This window comes from Natrix helvetica, assembly GCF_964273705.1.
Source record: "Natrix helvetica genome assembly, chromosome: 1".
Classification (NCBI taxonomy): Eukaryota; Metazoa; Chordata; class Lepidosauria; order Squamata; family Natricidae; genus Natrix; species Natrix helvetica.
Window position 1 is genome coordinate 123,579,885 of NC_138548.1, and position 19,203 is coordinate 123,599,087.

General features: G+C 38.3%; 2 protein-coding genes across 2 annotated transcripts; one reads left to right on the forward strand and one right to left on the reverse strand.

The window, feature by feature from the left end:
* Positions 1 to 902: 902 nt before the first annotated feature.
* Positions 903 to 1,838, reverse strand: LOC309384865 (olfactory receptor 8U3-like; the record flags this gene model as incomplete). Its single annotated transcript, XM_081938708.1, has 1 exon — positions 903 to 1,838. One exon carries the CDS (start codon positions 1,836 to 1,838, stop codon positions 903 to 905), a length of 936 nt encoding a protein of 311 aa, XP_081794834.1.
* Positions 1,839 to 13,913: 12,075 nt separating this feature from the next.
* On the forward strand, positions 13,914 to 14,867 carry LOC309392102 (olfactory receptor 5AR1-like; the record flags this gene model as incomplete). Its single annotated transcript, XM_081953085.1, has 1 exon — positions 13,914 to 14,867. The coding sequence occupies one exon, from the start codon at positions 13,914 to 13,916 to the stop codon at positions 14,865 to 14,867; it is 954 nt and encodes a 317-aa protein (XP_081809211.1).
* Between the last annotated feature and the right edge of the window lie 4,336 nt (positions 14,868 to 19,203).

Consider the following 19,203-nt stretch of genomic DNA (forward strand, 5'->3'; position numbering starts at 1 on the left):
ATAAATTAGGTCCCTTTGATGGAATGCTGCTTGCTGTCCCTTCCTGAAGTGGAGCTCTAATGCCTATAATTTCTGCTTTCATGATACTTTGATTTTATCTTTCTGTTAGTATAATTGTTACTGTGAAAGTCCGAAATCTGGTGAATGTCGACATTCACCAATTTCGGTCTTTCAAGGTGACATAATATCTATGAAAAGGTTGTAAAGCTCTTTATTCTGAGATACATCATGCTCTGGACTTACTAGTGTTGCATTAATAGTTATTATTATTCAAATTATTGTTATGATCTTCATTGTCAACCTCATCTATTCTAGTTTAGAATTAATCAATAATAGTGTCTCTGAAATGCCCAGCTAAATCACATTGTGTTTCATCTGTGAATACCAGTAAAATTCAGGTATTATTTTTTTCACATTTAATATAATTTGAAGAATGATATCTTTGGATGGAGAGGATTTCTTTGTATTAGGACAATCTAGGAGAGATTAATTAGATCTGCTCATGTGGATACATATATATAATCTCTCTTCTGATTTTAATCAGTCATTTTATTTCTATTTTATTTTATTTTTTGCAAAGGAGCTCAAAGAAAGAAGGGAAGAAATCCTCCCTCTTTTTTCTTTTGCATATGGATATCTTAAGGAAAAATTCTCTGGGTACAAGGTATGACAATAATCTTCCTCAGGCTAGGCTATGGGTAATCACTTTGCTCACAGGAGAAGCAAGAATAAGCGGACAGTTTTTAGCTCACTTAAGCATGAAAACCGCTACATAATAGAAATGAGCAATATTTTGTAATTTTTAGTTAGTATTTCTTTTTAATTAGAATTCCTGAACAATTGGGAATATCATGCATGAAATTAAAAATCCAATTTGGACAAACATGGATTACAGGTTTTTCTCAAGGTAACCTTATTCGGCTTAATACTCGCTTCGATGCGTCCTTCACCTCCCGATTCCTCAGACTATAGATTAGGGGATTCAGCATGGGAATCACCATAGTGTAGAAGACAGAGATAACTTTATCTCGACCAAGTGAGTAGCTGGAAATGGGTCGGACATAGATGAAAACAGTGGTGCCATAGAAGAGCAAGACAGCCGTCAAATGAGAGGCACATGTGGAGAAGGCCTTATGCCTGCCTTCAGATGAGCGGATCCTCAGAATGGCGCCTATGATGTATATATATGAGATGAAGATCTGCACTGAGGTGAAAATACCCTGAAATGTACCAAAAGTATAAAGCACTATCTCATTGCTGAATGTTCTACTGCAAGAGAGTTTTAACAGTGGAGGAATATCACAGAAATAATGATTTATAACATTGGAGTGGCAGAAAGAGAGTCTAAAGGTTGAGATTGTTTGTGCAAGAGCATGAATGAAGGCCATTATGTAAGTCACTCCTACTAATTGGATGCAAATGTTCTTAGTCATAATGATTGTATAGAGCAGTGGGTTACAAATTGCCACATAACGGTCATACGCCATAACAGCTAGCAGAAGGCACTCAACACTGGCTGTAAGGACAAAGCTGAACAATTGTGTTATGCAACCAGCAAAAGAAATTGATTTCTTAGAATTTAAGAAGTTTGATAGTGTTTTAGGAGTTATTGTGGAGGAATAGCAGAAATCCACAAAAGCCAAATTATTGAGGAAATAATACATGGGAGTATGGAGTCGAGAATCAATCTGGATCACGGTAATCATCCCAAGATTTCCCACACAGGTGATGAGATACATCAGAAGAAAAATGACAAAACAAATGGGGACCAAGTTAGGATTTTCTGTGAGTCCCACCAGAAAGAATTCTGTTACTATACTATTATTTTCTCCTGCCATTGTGTTGCTTGAGAGTGCGTAGTCTACCCTCTTTAGAAAATCTGCAAAGAAAATATAGATATTATAAAATTGATATAGGAATCCCCACTGTGTCCTTTGCTGCTCCTGGCCAGCTTACCGAGGGATTTGTGTGTCTTTGTATATCTATGGATATGGAGACAGGCAGGCAGGCAGACATCTAAGTTCATAAACTAAAAAAATGTTAATTTATTTCTGAAATGAAATATGAAAGCATCATAATAGTAAACAAAAGATAATATGACAAACAGAATGTATACTGTGACAAAATATAATACTGATTTAGTGAGTGGGAAGGAAAGGAGGGAGGGAGGGAGGGAGGAAACAAATTTCATGTAATATAGTAGATCAATATTCTATTAAAATTGGGAAGGTATTGGATCAAATCCTGAGAAGTGAATGACAGTATTTATTTCTCATTCTGCTTAACTCTCAAGATTGTTATATTGTATTATATTAGTATGTAAAGGAACTTATATGGAATCAGCTGAATCAGCAAAACAGTGAATGAAAACATTCCAAGGAAATTTGCATTGAAAATACTAAGCAAAAATGAACTTCCATTTAAGTGACACACCAATGTGGTACCTATTTTTTTAAAAAAATCCTCATTATACATAGTTAAATATGAATGTTAAATACAACCAAAAGAAAATTGGAGCCTGCACTAATTAACTGCACTGAAATTGCAGTTAATTAGTGCATAAAAACCAAAGTATCATAACAAGGTAGTGATACCAAAAATTAACAAAATAGCTTCCTCGGGCTTGTGTGAATCCCAGATTTTAAAATTATTGCTTGAATCTGCTTCCTATTTAAAGTTAATTGAATCTCCGAGCATTATTAAGCTTCAGTGATTTTCTAAATATGTACACATATTCGTAAGTAATTTAACCTAACTATATTTCTCAAGTCTTGAATGTATTTTCTTCTACTAAATTTTTAATTTTTGAACTAGTAGAAATATACTAAGAGTTTTAAAAATGTAAAAAGTAAATCTCTCTCTCTCTCTCTCTCTCTCTCTCTCTCTCTCTCTCTCTCACACACACACACACACACACACACACACACACACTTCATTGAACATTAGGAATGCTAAATCTTTTTTAATCCTGTACTCAAATCCTTTAACTTCCCTGACCAAACTCTTAAACAGTTCTTCTTTTAAAACTTACCAGAAGGTAGGAAATATTTATTGTGGTGTTTCAATAATTCAAAAGGGCCTACATAATTAACTGAGGACCAGAAGCTAGATGTACATTTTCTATTCAGTTTCTGCATACATTCTAAATAAAGTTTGAATAACTGAAATATCATCCATTTTTCTTGAAAAGAAGCAGGACTTATTAGAACCTCAGAAACCTAATTATATCCGAGGGAGAAAAACAGCTTCGTGCAAATGTGTCATTTTGCTGCTTTTCAGAAAAATATATGAATAAAAGGTTTTGATATATGTTACCTGTTAGATTGGGTAATGGATAGGCACACACAGGCTTAATGGTAACAACAGCTCTTTATTAAGTACAACAAGTGAGAACAATCCAGCGAAGGTTGGGTCTGACAGCAGCCCTTTTATAGGGAGCTGTCAGACCCTTCGACCAATAGGATTAAACCTCTGTTCCCGCCGGAACAGAGGACCTTGGTGGAAACCACTGTAGTTAGAACAAGTATCTAACATTACCAAATATGTTACCATTCAAAGATCCATTGGGATCAAAAAAAATGGGATTTTTCAAGAAGCATGGAAGCTCATTCTTTCAGTTTTGTTGCCAAAAGTACACAGTATAAGGCACCAGCTCATTAGAGAGGAAAACATCTTAAAAGCTTACCTGACAAAGAATATAAGATACTTATAGCTGTATTAAGTATCTGCCATTATCTTTTATGAAGAAAGAAGTAGAACATACCAAAAGAATTTGATATGAAGATGATCGGGATGCTGAATTGAAATTCAGTTTTCCATGAATTGAAAAGTCGCATCAATAAAGCATATCATTACACAATGCTGGGAGTCATTTCTGGTAAAGGAAAATGATTTGCTCCTTCCCAAATCCCACAAAAGAGCAAGTATTCTTCTTTGTTAAATGATAATAATAGTAAAGCTAATATCTTGCCATCAAGCTATAATAAAAGAAGTTGATTTTGTTTTCTTTATAGCTAAAAACATAAGATGCTACATTGTCGCTCTGCTTCTCTGCCCAAGTCTAAGCATCTACAATCGTTTCAGAGGTTTAGATATTCTTTTTAAAAACCTGCGGCTGACTGAAACCTCACAAGGGGCTTCATTTAATTCAGAGATGCTATAACATTCTAACAAGCGGTAGCTGCATTTTCCCTAAATACCAATAAAGAATTAACCTGCGTCATCAATTGTACTAATCTATTTTTTTAGTGTTATGTCACTCTTCAAAAGTTGGCTTTCCCAAGGCACTGGAAAATTCCTACTTTCATTAAGCAGTTCTTGCTGTGTCTGTTGTCTTTTTCTGAGAAGGGATGAACCATATGGGCATACTCTCAGTCACTCATGTCCTGTTCACTACCCCAATGGATTACTGTAATGTGCTCTATATGGAGATGCTCTTGGAGCGTATCCCAGAAGCTTCAACTGATGCAAAATGCAATAGTGAAGGTAGTTAGGTGTGTTTCTAGAATTGCACAGGTTATGCCTTTGCTCCGCAATATGAACGGATTGCCATTTTGCTTCTGAATCCAGTTCCAGCTGGTCATGACCTTTAAAGTTCTGCATAACATGGGGCCAAGTGATCTGAGGGATTGCCTCTTCCCATTTACATTTATCCACCCCTTCAGACCCAGAAGGAGGAGGTCCTATTAGCCAGGGAGCTTCGTTTGGCATGACAAGCCTTTTCTGCCATAGCACCCTTTAGAACAGGGCTATGTTCCCTCTAAGCTGCGCGGGTGCGCGGTCGCGCAGATGGCAACAAAACACAGCGCGGCAGTTTCCAACTGCCGCGCAGTGATCTTTAGCATGATGGACTTTAAGCTGCAGGCAACTAGGAGGCTTCTGTCACCTGGGCCGGGATATTATAGTGCCTGGACACACCCAGAGGAGGGCGGGCCTTTGGCCAACAGAAATGTGGCCGCCTAGGATTATGATTGGGCTCCCTCCACCGGCACGTGGCTGATTGACAGGGAGGCTGTTCCCTCCTGGATCAAAGTTACTGAGGGGGGAAGCAGCAGCAACAGCAAACTCTCCGTGTGACGTGCGGAGCATGCTTCCGTCACAGTTTGTCGGCTAAGTCCCCATGGCTGGGCTCCTCGCTGTTGGCTCCGCTTCTGAGATGCGGATGTGTGGGAGGCACTCGCCACGCAAGCAAGTGGAAACCCACGCCAGGTGTGCATATGTCTGAATCCAGCCTCTGCATTCGGAGCATTGGGGCTCAAGGTTTTTTTTGCAGGAAGGGGGAGTCGAGCTGGTGCTCCGCGGATTTTATTTGATTTTATTGCTCGAAAAGAAAAAGAAAACAGAGGCTTCTTGGTCCGCCTAGACCAGAAACTCAAAATCCGGAAAATTAACCTTGTTTAGGAAAGTTTTGTGCTGATGGAAAAATAGTGTTTTCCAGTGAAAGTTTTTCCTACTTTTCCTTGTTTGCTTTTTTGGCCTCTATTCCTTCTCTTCTCTCCTCTTTTCTTTCTTCCTTTCTTCATTTTCTTTCCTTCCTTCCTTCTTTCTTCCTTTCCTCTTTCTCTTTCTCTCTTTCTTTTTTCTGCCTTTTTTTTTAAAAAAAAAAAAGTTTTATTGGTTTTTAAAAAAATAATATAGGAAAGGGGTAAAGGAAAGGTTACAAATTTTGGCAGTTGCAATGTGCGGCAGGAGTCCCCTCCCTCCATACTCATAGAATACAATTATAAAAAATTCAATACTAAATAACAATATATAGTCAGTATGTAAATTCAGTTAATAATTTCAATCAATTTATATCAAGTGGATTTTCTTACTCATTTTTGTGATCTGAGTTTTCTTGGTATTGCCCCTTCTCCCCCCGCCAGCAGAGCTCCAGCCCCTCCCGTGTCCTGCATGTCTGTTGTAAGATGATCTGGTTTATCTAGGAGTGCTTTATTTTTTTTCCATAAAGGCCTGCACCTCTATGGGTGTATTAATTCTAACTCTTGTGTCCTCCCAGAATATTAGCATACCTTCAGGCATCAACCATCTGAACCACATCCCCTTCTGGTATAGTTTCTTCGCTAATTGCGAATAGCTTTTTCTTTTCTCCCTCACTTTCTTGGGGATCTGTTTCAGGATGGTTATTTCCCTATCTTGGTATTTCAAAGCTTGCCCCCTTTGTGCACTCAGAATTTCATCTCTTGTGATTTTTATGAGAAATTTAATGTGTACCTCCCTGGGTACGTTGTGTGTTCTAGCATAGGCTGAGTTCACTCTATAAACCAAATCTAGTTCCCACTCCATCTGTTGTTTCTCTTTCTGAATGTATTCAGCCAAAATACTTGTCATAATGTCCCTTATATCTTCATCATCTGTCTCCACCACATTTTGAAATCTAAGGTAAAAGGACATTCTCTCAAATTCTATTTTCATCTGTTGGGTGTCGAGTTCTTTGTTCCCCTTCTGCAACCCTTCCATCCCCTCCCTCATCTCAGCCGTCCCACCCTCCAAAAGATCCAGTCTCTGTGAGTTTTTGTTGATCTGTTCCTGGTTCTCTTTAATTTCTTCTTTCATCTCTTTTAGTTGTCTTTTAATCTCCTCTTGTCCCTGTAAGATTTGTTGAAACATTTGTTGGAATTCAGTCTCAGTGGTTTTGGGCTGCATCAGAGATGTTATCATTGATTGTATACTTGGACTGGATGTTGTAGATGCCAGGGCAGAGTTTCTGCCTCTTTTTTTATCCTCCCTCCCTCCTCTCCTCTCCCCTTTCTTTTTCTCTTTCTCCTCTTTCCTTTTTTGTCTCCCTGTGTGTGTGTGTGTGTGTGTGTGTGTGTGTGTGTGTCTTCCTTCCTTCCTCCCCCTCCCTCCTCTTTCCTTTTTGTTTGTTTCTTTATGTGCCCCAATTGCTAATCTACATCAATTGGTAATTTATTCATAACTTGCTAATATCACTGCAGACTGCAGTGCAGATTGACTTAACAACCAGGTTACTGATTTAACCACAGTGATTCACTTAACTGTATGTAGCAAGAAAGGTTGTAAAATGGGGCAAAACTCATTTAACAAATGTCTCACTTAGCAATAGAAACTTTGAGCTCAATTATGGTCGTAGATTGAGGACTACCTGTATAGGGGGATTTCTTTACTTAATGGATATTTACATGGTAGAATTAAGTTTCAAATAACACTGATTTCGTTGTTGTCTTGGGTGACATCTATGAAAAAAAGTCAGGTGCTCAGGCATGAAAATGTTCTGCTCAAACACTATACTTTTCCGCTCACACTGAAAAAAAATAGAGGGAACATTGGAACAGGGGTGTCAAACTCAATTTCATTGAGGGCTGCATCAGGGTTGTGTTTCACCTCAGGGAGGCCAGGGAGGGTATGGCCAGCTCAATGTCACTCCTGTGGTGGCCTGAGCACTCGGCCAGTGAAAACAGTCTCCCAGGCTCTGTTTTCGGCTGCCACAACCTCCTGCAACCTTCTGCCAGTGAAAACAGAGCTCGGGAGCCCATTTTCACTAGCAGAAGCACTGCGGGCTGGTCCTTCCTGTTTCCAGGGCGGCCCCGCGGGCCATATCTGAGAACCCCATGGGCCAGGTTCAGCCCCCAGGCCTTGAGTTTGACACACCTGCTTTAGAATGTCCTCCCCACCACCACCAAAGTGAGATTGAACCCAACCATATTGGCCCTCCAGATGGCCCTGTGAATTTGTCTTGTCATTGGGTCTAGGAACTCCATGTAAATGTGGCATCCGTGAAATGGTTATACGATGTATAAACTTGGAATGCATTCTCCTCTGGTTTTGTTAGTTTGGTTTTTAATATTTGTAAATGCATTTTAAAAGTTTTGTGTTTAATTGTTTTGATTGTTTGAGGGTGGTGCGGTTATTTTCATTATATGCACCACTCAGAGTCATAAGTATAAATGTAATAAATAAATGTGTGATTAAGTCTTTCTTACTACTGTACAGTTGTCCTAAGAGTAAAAGGCATTAGACAATGAAGGCAAAGGTAAAACTGTTTTTTTTCTCCTTGGATACTGGAATTGGTGCTATTTGAGATAAGAAATTCATTTGGGATAGTACAATGATTTTTATCCTAATCAGAAAAGTTTTAGATTTTCCCACTTTTCAATATCTTGTTTTTATTTCTTTCCATAATTTATTCTAAAGTGTATGTTTATTGCATTCTGCCAAATAAAGTCCCCATTTTTCCCCACTGGATTTTCTCTCAATTTGATTGTTCTCTCACCACCAGACCTTTGTCCCCCCCCCCCCCCCCCCGCCAAAGTCTTCTCAATCGGAGGTTAAATACCATGTTATCTTTGTTTTATTTTCATTGAATTTGTCTCTGGAGAATTCTTCATTTTCATCAATTGCCTTATAGCATTTTGTGGTTGCATAACAAGTAGTTCTATATCCTCAGAGTAACATTTCAACTTATATTTCTTTCTCTGAATTTTAATCACAGCCCAATTGATCTATCCGCACCTTGTCTACCAAAAACCTCTAAAGGTAAGGAAGCAAATAATAAGGAAGAAAGTAGGCAGCACCTGCCATGCCTACTAATACTAACTTTATTGCAAGGTTGCAGCAGAGGTAATCCTCAACTTACAACTGTAGTGGAACTTGCCCTTCACAGTAGTACGTCTGTTATAAAATATATCAGTCAGGTGACCCCACCCAATTTTGTAACCTTTTTGTAGCAAAGGTTCCGTATGGGCACAGTTTTACTGAAAACCAGAAGTAAATGTTGGTTTTTGCCAAAGCAATCATGAACGTGATCACATGACCACAGGATGCTGCAAGCAAATGTAAACGCGGCCTGGTTGCTGACTGCCAGAAGTTCAGTCATATGACTATGACAGGGACCTGACCATTAAAATTTTGTATCTGGGTCATAAGTAGTCCCCAGGTAGGTTCATTGTAATGTAGGTCTGTCACTATGCAACCGGTCATAAATTGAGGGCTACATGTAACAAAATTTTACATTTTTCCCCTTTGCCTTTACAGTCCAAGAAACATGTTTGCTCTGCTCCCAATTGCTCCTCTGGGTTAAGCTGCCTCTTATCTGACTGTTGGCTAGTCTACAGCTCCTCTTCCTCCTGTCTCTCAAGAGCATTCCTCAAAGACCATTATACGTTGCTTATTGAAAAAACCTGTGGAGAATGTTCCACTTGCTGTTTGCCATTGATAGGGGCTCCCTACCCAACTTCTCAATTCTAGATTCATGTTGCTTAAAACTGCTGATAAGATAGGCCATTCCAAATTGTCAAAAATCTTTTCTATATCTAAAAATATTAAAAGGTAAAGGTTCCCCTCGCACATATGTGCTAGTCGTTCCTGACTATAGGGGTGAGTGCTCATCTCCGTTTCAAAGCCGAAGAGCCAGCGCTGTCCGGAGATGTCTCCATGGTCATGTGGTCAGCATGACTAAATGCTAAAGGTGCACAGAACGCTGTTACCTTCCCACCAAAGGTGGTTCTTATTTTTCTACTTGCATTTTTAAGTGCTTTCGAACTGCTAGGTTGGCAGAAGCTGGGACAAATAGCAGGAGTTCACTCTGTTACGCAGCACTAGGGATTCGAACCACCAAACTGCTATCCTTTCTGATTGACAAGCTCAGAGTCTTAGCCACTGAGTCACCGCATCCCTTTAAAAAATATTATTGCTGCCTTTTTGTAAATTGTAGATGTATTCAAATGCATTTATGATCAACTGCTATTGCCCATCATTTTTTCTCTTGGGAATATGTCACTGCATGGCTGGCAGTTATTGTAGAGTTCTATGCATATGTGTCTCTTTAAAGCAGACAATTGCTTCATAGAGACAGAGACAGTGGAGCTATTTATGATAGATACTGTGTACAGATACATTTTCATAAACTAATGAAAAACAGAAATATTCACATCACAAGGGCCAAACTTTCCAGTTTCTCATTGTCTCTGCCTCTCTCCCAGAGCTATGTACAGTATTAGCAAACACTCACCTGCTTGTTTAACTACCAATTTCCCCCTTTCTCCTCCACCCTCCCATGTAGCATTTTCCAGAGACATAGACAGACAGATAGACAGGTGGGAAATGGTTGGCTTACTGTTGTTAGGTTATTTCAGATCTCAACATCCTTTCCTCTATGCATAAATTATATGTGGTGATGCATCTCCTTCTGTCCTTGGTTGCCTTGAGTTTTAGTAGGATTATCAGACACCTAGTCCTCTTTATTCCTCTATCTAGCAGCCATAGCCTTAAAATCAAATATTGCCAAGCTTTTAGAGTGTCTGCTTTCACAAGAGTACTCATTGCAACTTTCATGTATTGTGATCTTGTGAATTGTTTGCTGCTTTCTTTACCTCATCCTGTCAGGGTTCCAAGTAACACCGCAATGAAAGAAGACTCCAAGGCTTGAATTTCCTCAAAGTTCCATTTCATTAGAGATGTCATATTGGCACATCTGGGAAAACCCAAATCTGAAAGTTTCCAGATTTCCCCCACCCAAAAGAGTCCCTGTCCCTGCCCAGCACCACATGTCCATCACATGATCCAATCAGGCACCATCCAAAACTGGAGATGCCTCCCAGTCAACTCATTGCAGCTGCAGAGCAAGACAGCTTTGACTTTCTGAGAAAGAACATTATTACCTACACTCTATATAATCCCCCCACCTATTTTCCCAAAGTAGAAAATGTGGCAGGCCTGAAGGCCCAAATGTAAAAGATGGCTTCCAGGTCTGACATGTCCATTGACAAACTCAATAACCTAGATTTGTGATACAGGTTTCCTTATACCAGTGTTTCTATCTTGATTATTTTAAATATATTTATATATTTTAATGCTGGAAGTTATTTGTTATGAGATGGTGGCAAATAAATTCAATCAACCAATCAATAGTCATTAACTATTTCTTTTTTACTTACCGGTGCTTGCTTTTAATATTTGTTCTTGTGCAGCCTGTACTAAAGCCTACTGTATTTCTCAAGGATTGGTCATGATTTCAGAGCTTGTGATCAAATGGTCAAGATGCTCTTGAGAAAGGAAAAAAGAGGACAATGTGTTTGGTAATCTTCTATCAGCGGATAAGATTGCAGATTTCCCCATTTTGATAGGAATCCTGACATTGATTGATAGAATGGCCATTACCACTGAAAAAAAAATAGAGACAAAACTTTAGAACTAGTGATTTCAATTTGACAATACAACTTTCAGAAAAAACCAATTCCCTAAATGTTATTCACTTGCAACTAAACTGCAATTAAAAAAATTAAATCACAACAAAGCAAGAAAGTTAATTATTGGTACTTAAAGTGTTTGTATCCAAAAGGTATATTGAAGTCCATCAGGGAACAAATCTCAGATGGTCTCAAAAGACATATAAGATCTTTTTGCCTACTTACAGAGTCTGTAAGAACAAAAACTCCATCAACCTCAGGTATGTTTGTTAACTCAGGGAAGGATTTTTAGTACATGAACTGGTGCCAAAGTCTTGAATATCTTACAGTTTTCATATCTATAAGCCCCAGCAATTTATGTGGATTTCATATATTGACAAAGTTCTAATTCACACTGTTCTCTGAATAACTTGATTACTTTATGAACATATGTTAAGTTATAAATTTAAGTGTCTATAATGTAATATAGTATAGCTCAGTTCAGTATAATATAGGTATTGTATATATGTAGGCATGTGTGTATTTTTATCCTGCCTTTATTATTTTTATACATGATGTTAAGATGATATGATATAAGATAAGATAAGATAAGAAGATAAGATAAGATGATAAGATAAGGTAAGGTAAGGTAAGGTAAGATAAGATAAAATAAGATAAGATAGGATAAGATAGTGAACATAATTAATACTCCTTCTTTCTATTTTTCCCCACAATAACAATCCTCCCAATTTCTTCCTAAAAAGATGCAATATCTATAAATAGCAATTGTTTATAATTATTTAATTATAATATAGATTTGTAAAAATACAAGAGATATCAAACCAATATTCCATTGATCTTAGCACAGAATACCAATGTTCCACTTTTTTAACCCATGCCTTAAATACCAGAGCAAAATATTCATTTTTAAAATATTAATTAATGCTTAAATCAGTACTTCTCAAGTTTGTTTGCCACCACACCCTGAATAAAATTAATGAATTCATTGATGTCAAGGTTGGGAAAAACTAAATACAAAACCTACTTTTAATAACTGAATTTTAATCTGTATATCACAGATATTGTCCATAATGTGCATTTGTGATTCTGCAAAGTTTGAGAATACTGGATTGAACCATTAAGATTAAGATTTCTTCTGAAGTTGAACTCATGTTAAGATACTAAAATAGCAAATTATTGAATATAACAGATGTATTCTGCTATGCTGTGCTAAAAAGGATGATTTTCTAGGAGAGAGAGGGGGGAGAGGAAGAGGGAGAGAGAGAGATGAATCAATTGTAAAGATCCCTTTACAATGAATCAATTATAATAAAAGGTTACAGAAATAAAATGAAGTATGTGCTGCAGTGAGACATTGTGTATGCTATGGTGTGTCCAGTCATTAGAAAGCAAGGAACTCTCACAGTTGCAGTGGTGCTTTTCATTTTTATTTTTCACAAGTTGGGGGAAAGAAAGGAGATACCTTCTCCCCTTCCCCCCAAAATGGTGACAAGTTATTCCCACTTTCTAACTGGATATTTTTCTATGGCATCTGTTTAGAATTGTTAAACTATCATGAAATAGATAATGAGATAGTTTAGCATCTCAGCCAGTTTGTTCATTGTTCTTCTTACCTTTTAAGTAGGAGATATAGGCAGCTCCCCCTTTCTGCTCTTAATCATTTACAATTATCTAAACAGTTCTGTTACTTTTGGATGCTGCCTTACCTGTCTCATGAATGAAAACTGACCTACCAATATTTTAGTACGTAGATTACTAAAACCTCTTATTTGACTCTGGATTTGGGCTAGAATGAAGGACTTCAAATAAGAGGTTTTAGTAATCTGTATATTAAAATATTTGTGGGCTACTTTTGTAGGAAAGAATTAATATATAGACAACTACATCAGATCAGAAGTTATTGCACTCAACTTAGATGTTTTCAGATAAAATTTATTTCTATCCATACTTGGGACCATATAAAAATCAGTATTGATTTCAACATATGCAGAAGATTCTCTGGAATCAGAAGCAATGATTGTCAATGAAAATAGCTTTTAAAACACATAATCTATAAAATATGACAGTCAAATGCATTAAGTGAAAGAAGAGATATGACAGTGCTTGAAATTTACCAGTGCCCTGAAAGCAGATGACTTCATTTTATTTATTTTTAATTCAGAGGCTTCTCAAGAAAGAAGGGGAAAGAAGGTTTATCAGCAATTCAAAATGTATATAATATATTTAACATTCATTCCATCATACATTTTTATAAAAAATAGTCACACACTTAGCACAGAGCATTAATATGAATTTTCACATGCAATGCCTCAACAAATGAAATAAACATTAGAATAGCTGTATACTGCCTTGTATTTAAGTTTAATGCAAATTTAACGATCATGTAGATCAGATGTGCCCAATATTTTAACTTGCCTAGGCCACATTGAGTGAAGTGGAATTGTCTTGTGCCACATATAAAATGTATAATGTAGTTAATGTATATAAATAACAAACGTCCTTTATTTGGGGGGGGGGGGGTTGTAGGGCTGCATTGCTAGCTGTCCAGGGCCACATGCAGTCCCTGGGCCACGGTTTTGATATGTCTGATTTAGATGAATACACTGGAAATGTGATCCTGGTCCTCATGGTTATTTTTATAGAGAAACCAAGATAGATGGAACTCTAAAGAAAGCAAATTTTCTTTCCTTCCTTTGATAGATTTTTTTTTAAAAGACATTTCATATTCAGCTAATATTCTGAACCCAGCACCCATTGTGACAGCTCATGGATAAAGGAAATGATTCTATCATTACTGAATTCATTCTTCAGGGATTCACAGACAATCCCAAAATGCAACTTGTTCTTTTTTTTATCTTCCTCTCAATTTATCTCATTGCGGTGTTAGGGAATATTGGGATGATTATACTGATATGCACTAACACCCAACTTCACAAACCCATGTATTACTTCCTGGGCAACCTCTCCTTTGTTGATCTCTGCTGTTCCTCAACCATTGCTCCTAGAATGCTGATTGATTTATTAAGTGAAAGTAAAAGGATTTCCTACAATGCCTGTGCTACACAGCTCTTTTTTTATGTGTTCTTTGTAGACATAGAGTGTGTTTTGTTGGCTGTGATGGCCTATGATAGGTATGTGGCCATCTGCAACCCACTTCTCTATTCAGCGACAATGTCCCAAACCCTCTGCCAACAATTGATTGCTTTTGCATATTGCATAGGCTTAATGGATACAATAGTATACACTTCCTCTACATTCCTACTCACATTCTGCAGGTCAAATCTTATTAATCATTTCTTTTGTGATATGCCTCCACTATTTGTACTCTCCTGTTCTGACACCTCTGTTAATGAGCTTGTGCTGCTTATCATTGATGGCTTCATTGAAGCATGCAGCATTTGCATGAGCCTTATATCCTATGTTTATATTGTGGTTACAATCCTAAGAATGCACTCCTCTGAGGGCAGGCGCAAAGCATTTTCCACCTGTGCTTCTCACCTGACAGCTGTTGGGATATTCCACGGGACCATAGTCTTCATGTACATCCGGCCCACCTCCAGCTATTCCATGGACCAAGATAAATGGGCCTCTATGTTCTACACGGTCGTGATCCCTATGCTCAACCCTTTGATCTACAGCCTGAGGAACAAGGAGGTGAAAGATGCTCTGATAAAATCAGTGGGCAATGTATGGACTTTTAAAGACAGGAAACCCAAATAAATGTAAGGAACAATGTCATTCAGTAATAATCTCTGTCCTTCTAAAGAGGAATAACATCACTGGGTAAAAGAAATGCATTGTATCATAATGTTCTGTGACCTTTTATACTTCTGAATATTATCTCAATAACAATCACAATTTATTTAACATAGTAGACTTAACTAACAATAGTCTCAATCCTGCTGAACCACTTTTTCAGTTTAATCAGATAAACTTGCACTTCTGGCTCTTAGCCACTTCCCAGGATCTTCAGCCACCAACAATGGTAGCATAGCAAGAGTCCACAAAATGAGAGTTCCTAGTTTCATAAAGCAAGATGGTTAATTGTAGGATTAAAACCCTGCATAATTTTTGATTGTGGAAAACCCAAGGCTGAAAGCTTATATAAGCATTCAGAGTTCTACGGAAGTAAATTAAAAGTTGTTATTAGTTCTGAATTTGTCATGTTGCAAGTAGTTCAACATGTAATGAACCAAATATTTCAGTCAGATTTGATATTTAACCATACTTTTCATCTTTATGTTGAAAATACTCATATTCTTTCTGTGGAAAATAAGACGATCAGTTCAGTTAGCCTTGTTCAGTTTATGACAATATTAATTAGAAGGCATCGAATTTGGAATCCAACATATAAAGAGGGATACATGTCTGAAGAGTTGTATTAAGGCGTATCCAATCAAAATAAATTAAATAAAATATTTTTTAAAATCTGAGTTTCTCTCCCTCAATGTAAGATAATTTCTATAATTTACAAAGCTTAAGAAATCCTGAGCTGGAATAATGAATTGATTTCTACAACATTCTTATAGAACTTTACAAGTTGAAGCAGTTGATAGGGCTGTATTAAAACATATTAAATATTCAAGGCAACAAAAAGATTGGAGCATTTTACGTTGGAAAAAAAACCCCAAGGAGACAGGGTCACAAAAGTATTTTGAGAACTTTGTCAGAGAAACAACTTTCACTCTTTTTCATAACACCAGAACCAATGATCCTTCAGCAGTAAGAGCTTTTAGACCAGGGGTATCAAAGTCAATTTCATTGAGGGCCACACCAGGGTTGTGCTTGACCTCAGAGTTGGGAGGCATGGCCAGGGTGGGTGTGGCCAACTCAACGTCACTCATGTTGGGGGCAAATGACACTGCTTCTTAACATTGCCAGCGAAAACAGGCTCCCGAGCTCTATTTTCAACTGTAACGGTCTCCTGTAACCCTCTGCCAGAGAGAACAGGGCGTGGGAAGGGCCACCTGTTTTCACAGGCAGAGGCACAACGGGCCAGTCCTTAGCTGTTTTCAGGGTGGCCCCACAGGCTAGATCTAAGCACTCTGTGGGCTGCATCAGGCCCCCCGGCCTTGAGTTTGATATCCCTCTTTTAGACAGATCAATGAAACTACTCCTATACATTATGTAATTAATTTCCACCAAAAGAACTGAAAATTATATAAATTCATAGAGGATAGGGCTGAGAAGTTATTTGAGAATTTGAGCCCTTAGCACTCACGCACACACCCAATATAAGCGTCAACATCTTCTGATAAAAACAATAATACATTTTTTTTCTTATGTTACATATAATCTCCTGATAGGCTTCTATTTGACTGCACTGAAAGATATTTGATCTTCTCATGGTCTTATTATGATCAGCCTTTGTTGTGTTTGTTTTATTCAGAACTCCACTAGAGCTGGGTAGCCAAGACATTTAAATAAAATAATTAATGAATTAGAAATGAATCTCGGATCAGAATTATTGCATATCTCTTCATTATTTCACTTCAGAACCTCATACATCTTCTGGGAGCTCCATCTTTAATTAGAAGCAGCCAGTAGTCCTTGTCAGGGTGTGAATTCCTGAAGTGTACTTTTGAAATAAGGAAAAATAAACCCGAGGCATAATCTAAGAAAAAAAAACATTTTAATTGTAAAGAATGTAAAAATGCAAACTTACTAAGCTAATTGATTACATCTTGGCAGAGAGTTCCTGTCTGCCTTGGCATACAGACAAAGAATAAAAGTAAAGAAAGTTTGTGATGTAATGACATGCACAGTAAATCATTGCTGATAAGAGACAGTTCATTCTGCCGTATAACTCAGAATGTAGGCACAGCTGGCAAACCAAATAAACACAGTGACAGTCCTGACCAGTGATCTTAGGCAGGAATGGAGTTTCCCAAATAGCTGGTAAGAATGGCACTCAAAGTTAAGCCATAATGGCCATAACAAGGGCAAAGTGATCATGGAGATGTTAACAAGAGAGAAATATGTTATGGAAACATTGGGAATAGATTCAGGAAGACACTTGGCACACTTCCATTCAAAAGTGGCAGTGCTAATGAGCTCATGGTTTTGTTCCCATAATAACCAACAACACTACTACCTTTAGTACATAGGTGGCCATCATCATCATTATCATCATCATCATATTTCTATAACTTAATTTGATGTGCATAAAACTATTAAAGGAACAGTATGTTAATATATTATAACTGGTCTTTTCATTTAGGATGCAATTTGCCCGTTCCATTGGTCTTATGCCAAGGGACAAAAGAAATTCATCTACTTCTGTGCTGTCTAATTGGACCAGGGGTGATTTTGTTTTTTCTTCAGAATTTCACAGAACTAGCCTAATCATCTTTGGAGATGCAGAGTTTACATATGTTCCTATGGGTAGGGTTCGGTTCCTGATTAATAAAATTGTATACTTTCTGAACCAATACCTTGTATGTTTATAAACTGATTCTAATCTCTTCACATGGAAAACTTTGTTTGGGAGGTTTTTTTATACCTAAGCTCTATTACTCTAGGGCTGAATGCACATCTCTCTGATCTAATGGTGATACGAGAGGGGTGAAAAAAAACCTTATAAATTAGCTAGAAAACACTAGAGCTCAGCAGATCTCCACTGGAGGGAACTCTTGTATCCTCCATTCTCAGCCAATCTAGTAAGTCCTAAAAGGCTTATGCTGCCTTGATAGCTTTGCTGTGTCTCCTTCAACAAGTCACACAAAACTAGGAATAACTTGCACCATCTTTCACTTCTTGAGATGTTTTGGGTTTAATTCTTTGGAAAGTAGTTCTAGTGAGTTTCACAGGTTTCTGCAAGATACAACATACCTACCCTCAAGCTATATCAGCCACCGAGCATCTGGTTAATTTTCTTTATAGCAAAGGTTTATTAATTTAATTAATTTATTTATTAAACTTCCAGACCGCCCCCTCTCCCCGAAGGGACTCGGGGCGGTGTACAGGTACAAATTTAAAAACCATACACTCAATAATATACATAACTAAAATTGAATTAAATATCCCCTGTACAAATTTATAAAAATTAAAACTTAAACCTTAAAACCAAACCATAAAATTTAAAAATACAAACTGAGGTGGGAAAGCTGGAATTAGGCCAGGCCGGCTAGATGAAACAGGTGGGTTTTGAGTTTCCAGCGGAAGGAGCGGAGATCCGTAGTCATTCTAATGTCAGGGGGAAGGTGATTCCAGAGGGTCGGGCCCATCACAGAGAAGGCCTTCCCCTGGGCGTCGCCCACTGGCACAGCCTAGTGGATGGCACCCGGAGGAGTCCCTCTCTGTGTAAGCGAATCGGCCGAAGGGATGTATGGGGCAGGATACGATCCCGCAAATAGCTAGGTCCTGTGCCATGGAGCGCTTTGAAGATGATAATCAACACCTTGAAACGCACCTGAAAGGCCACAGGCAGCCAGTGTAGCTCGCGCAGGAGAGGTGTTACGTGGGAGTATCTAAAGACTCCCGAAACTACCCGCGCGGCCGCATTCTGAACCAACTGCAGCCTTCGGGTGCATCTCAAGGGGAGCCCCATGTAGAGAGCGTTGCAGTAGTCTAGCCGGGACGTCACAAGCGCATGAGTGACTGTGCGAAGGGAGCTCCGGTTCAATAGGGGACGCAATTGGCGCACCAGGCGAACCTGGTGAAATGCCCCCCTGGCCATGGCTGTCACATGGTCGTCCATTGACAGCCGGATATCTAGAAGGACGCCCAAATTGCGTACCCAATCCACGGGGGCCAGATGTTCGCCCCCAATGGCCAGTGATGGAGTAAGCTGGTTGAACCGGGGCGCCGGTAGCCACAGCCACTCAGTCTTGGACGGGTTGAGCTTGAGTCTGTTACTTGAGTCTGTTATGCAAGAATCTATTCAAGAACTCCTGAAAAAACTAAACAATGCTTTTCCCCATCATTATGGAGAGCACTAGACTTTTAAGAAACAGCATTGACTGGATACTATTACTCACAATGCTAAAGAAAATCCTGCCATGCAATAAGGAACATATTTTTTAATGAATTTGCTATAGATCTCTACAATTAGCAG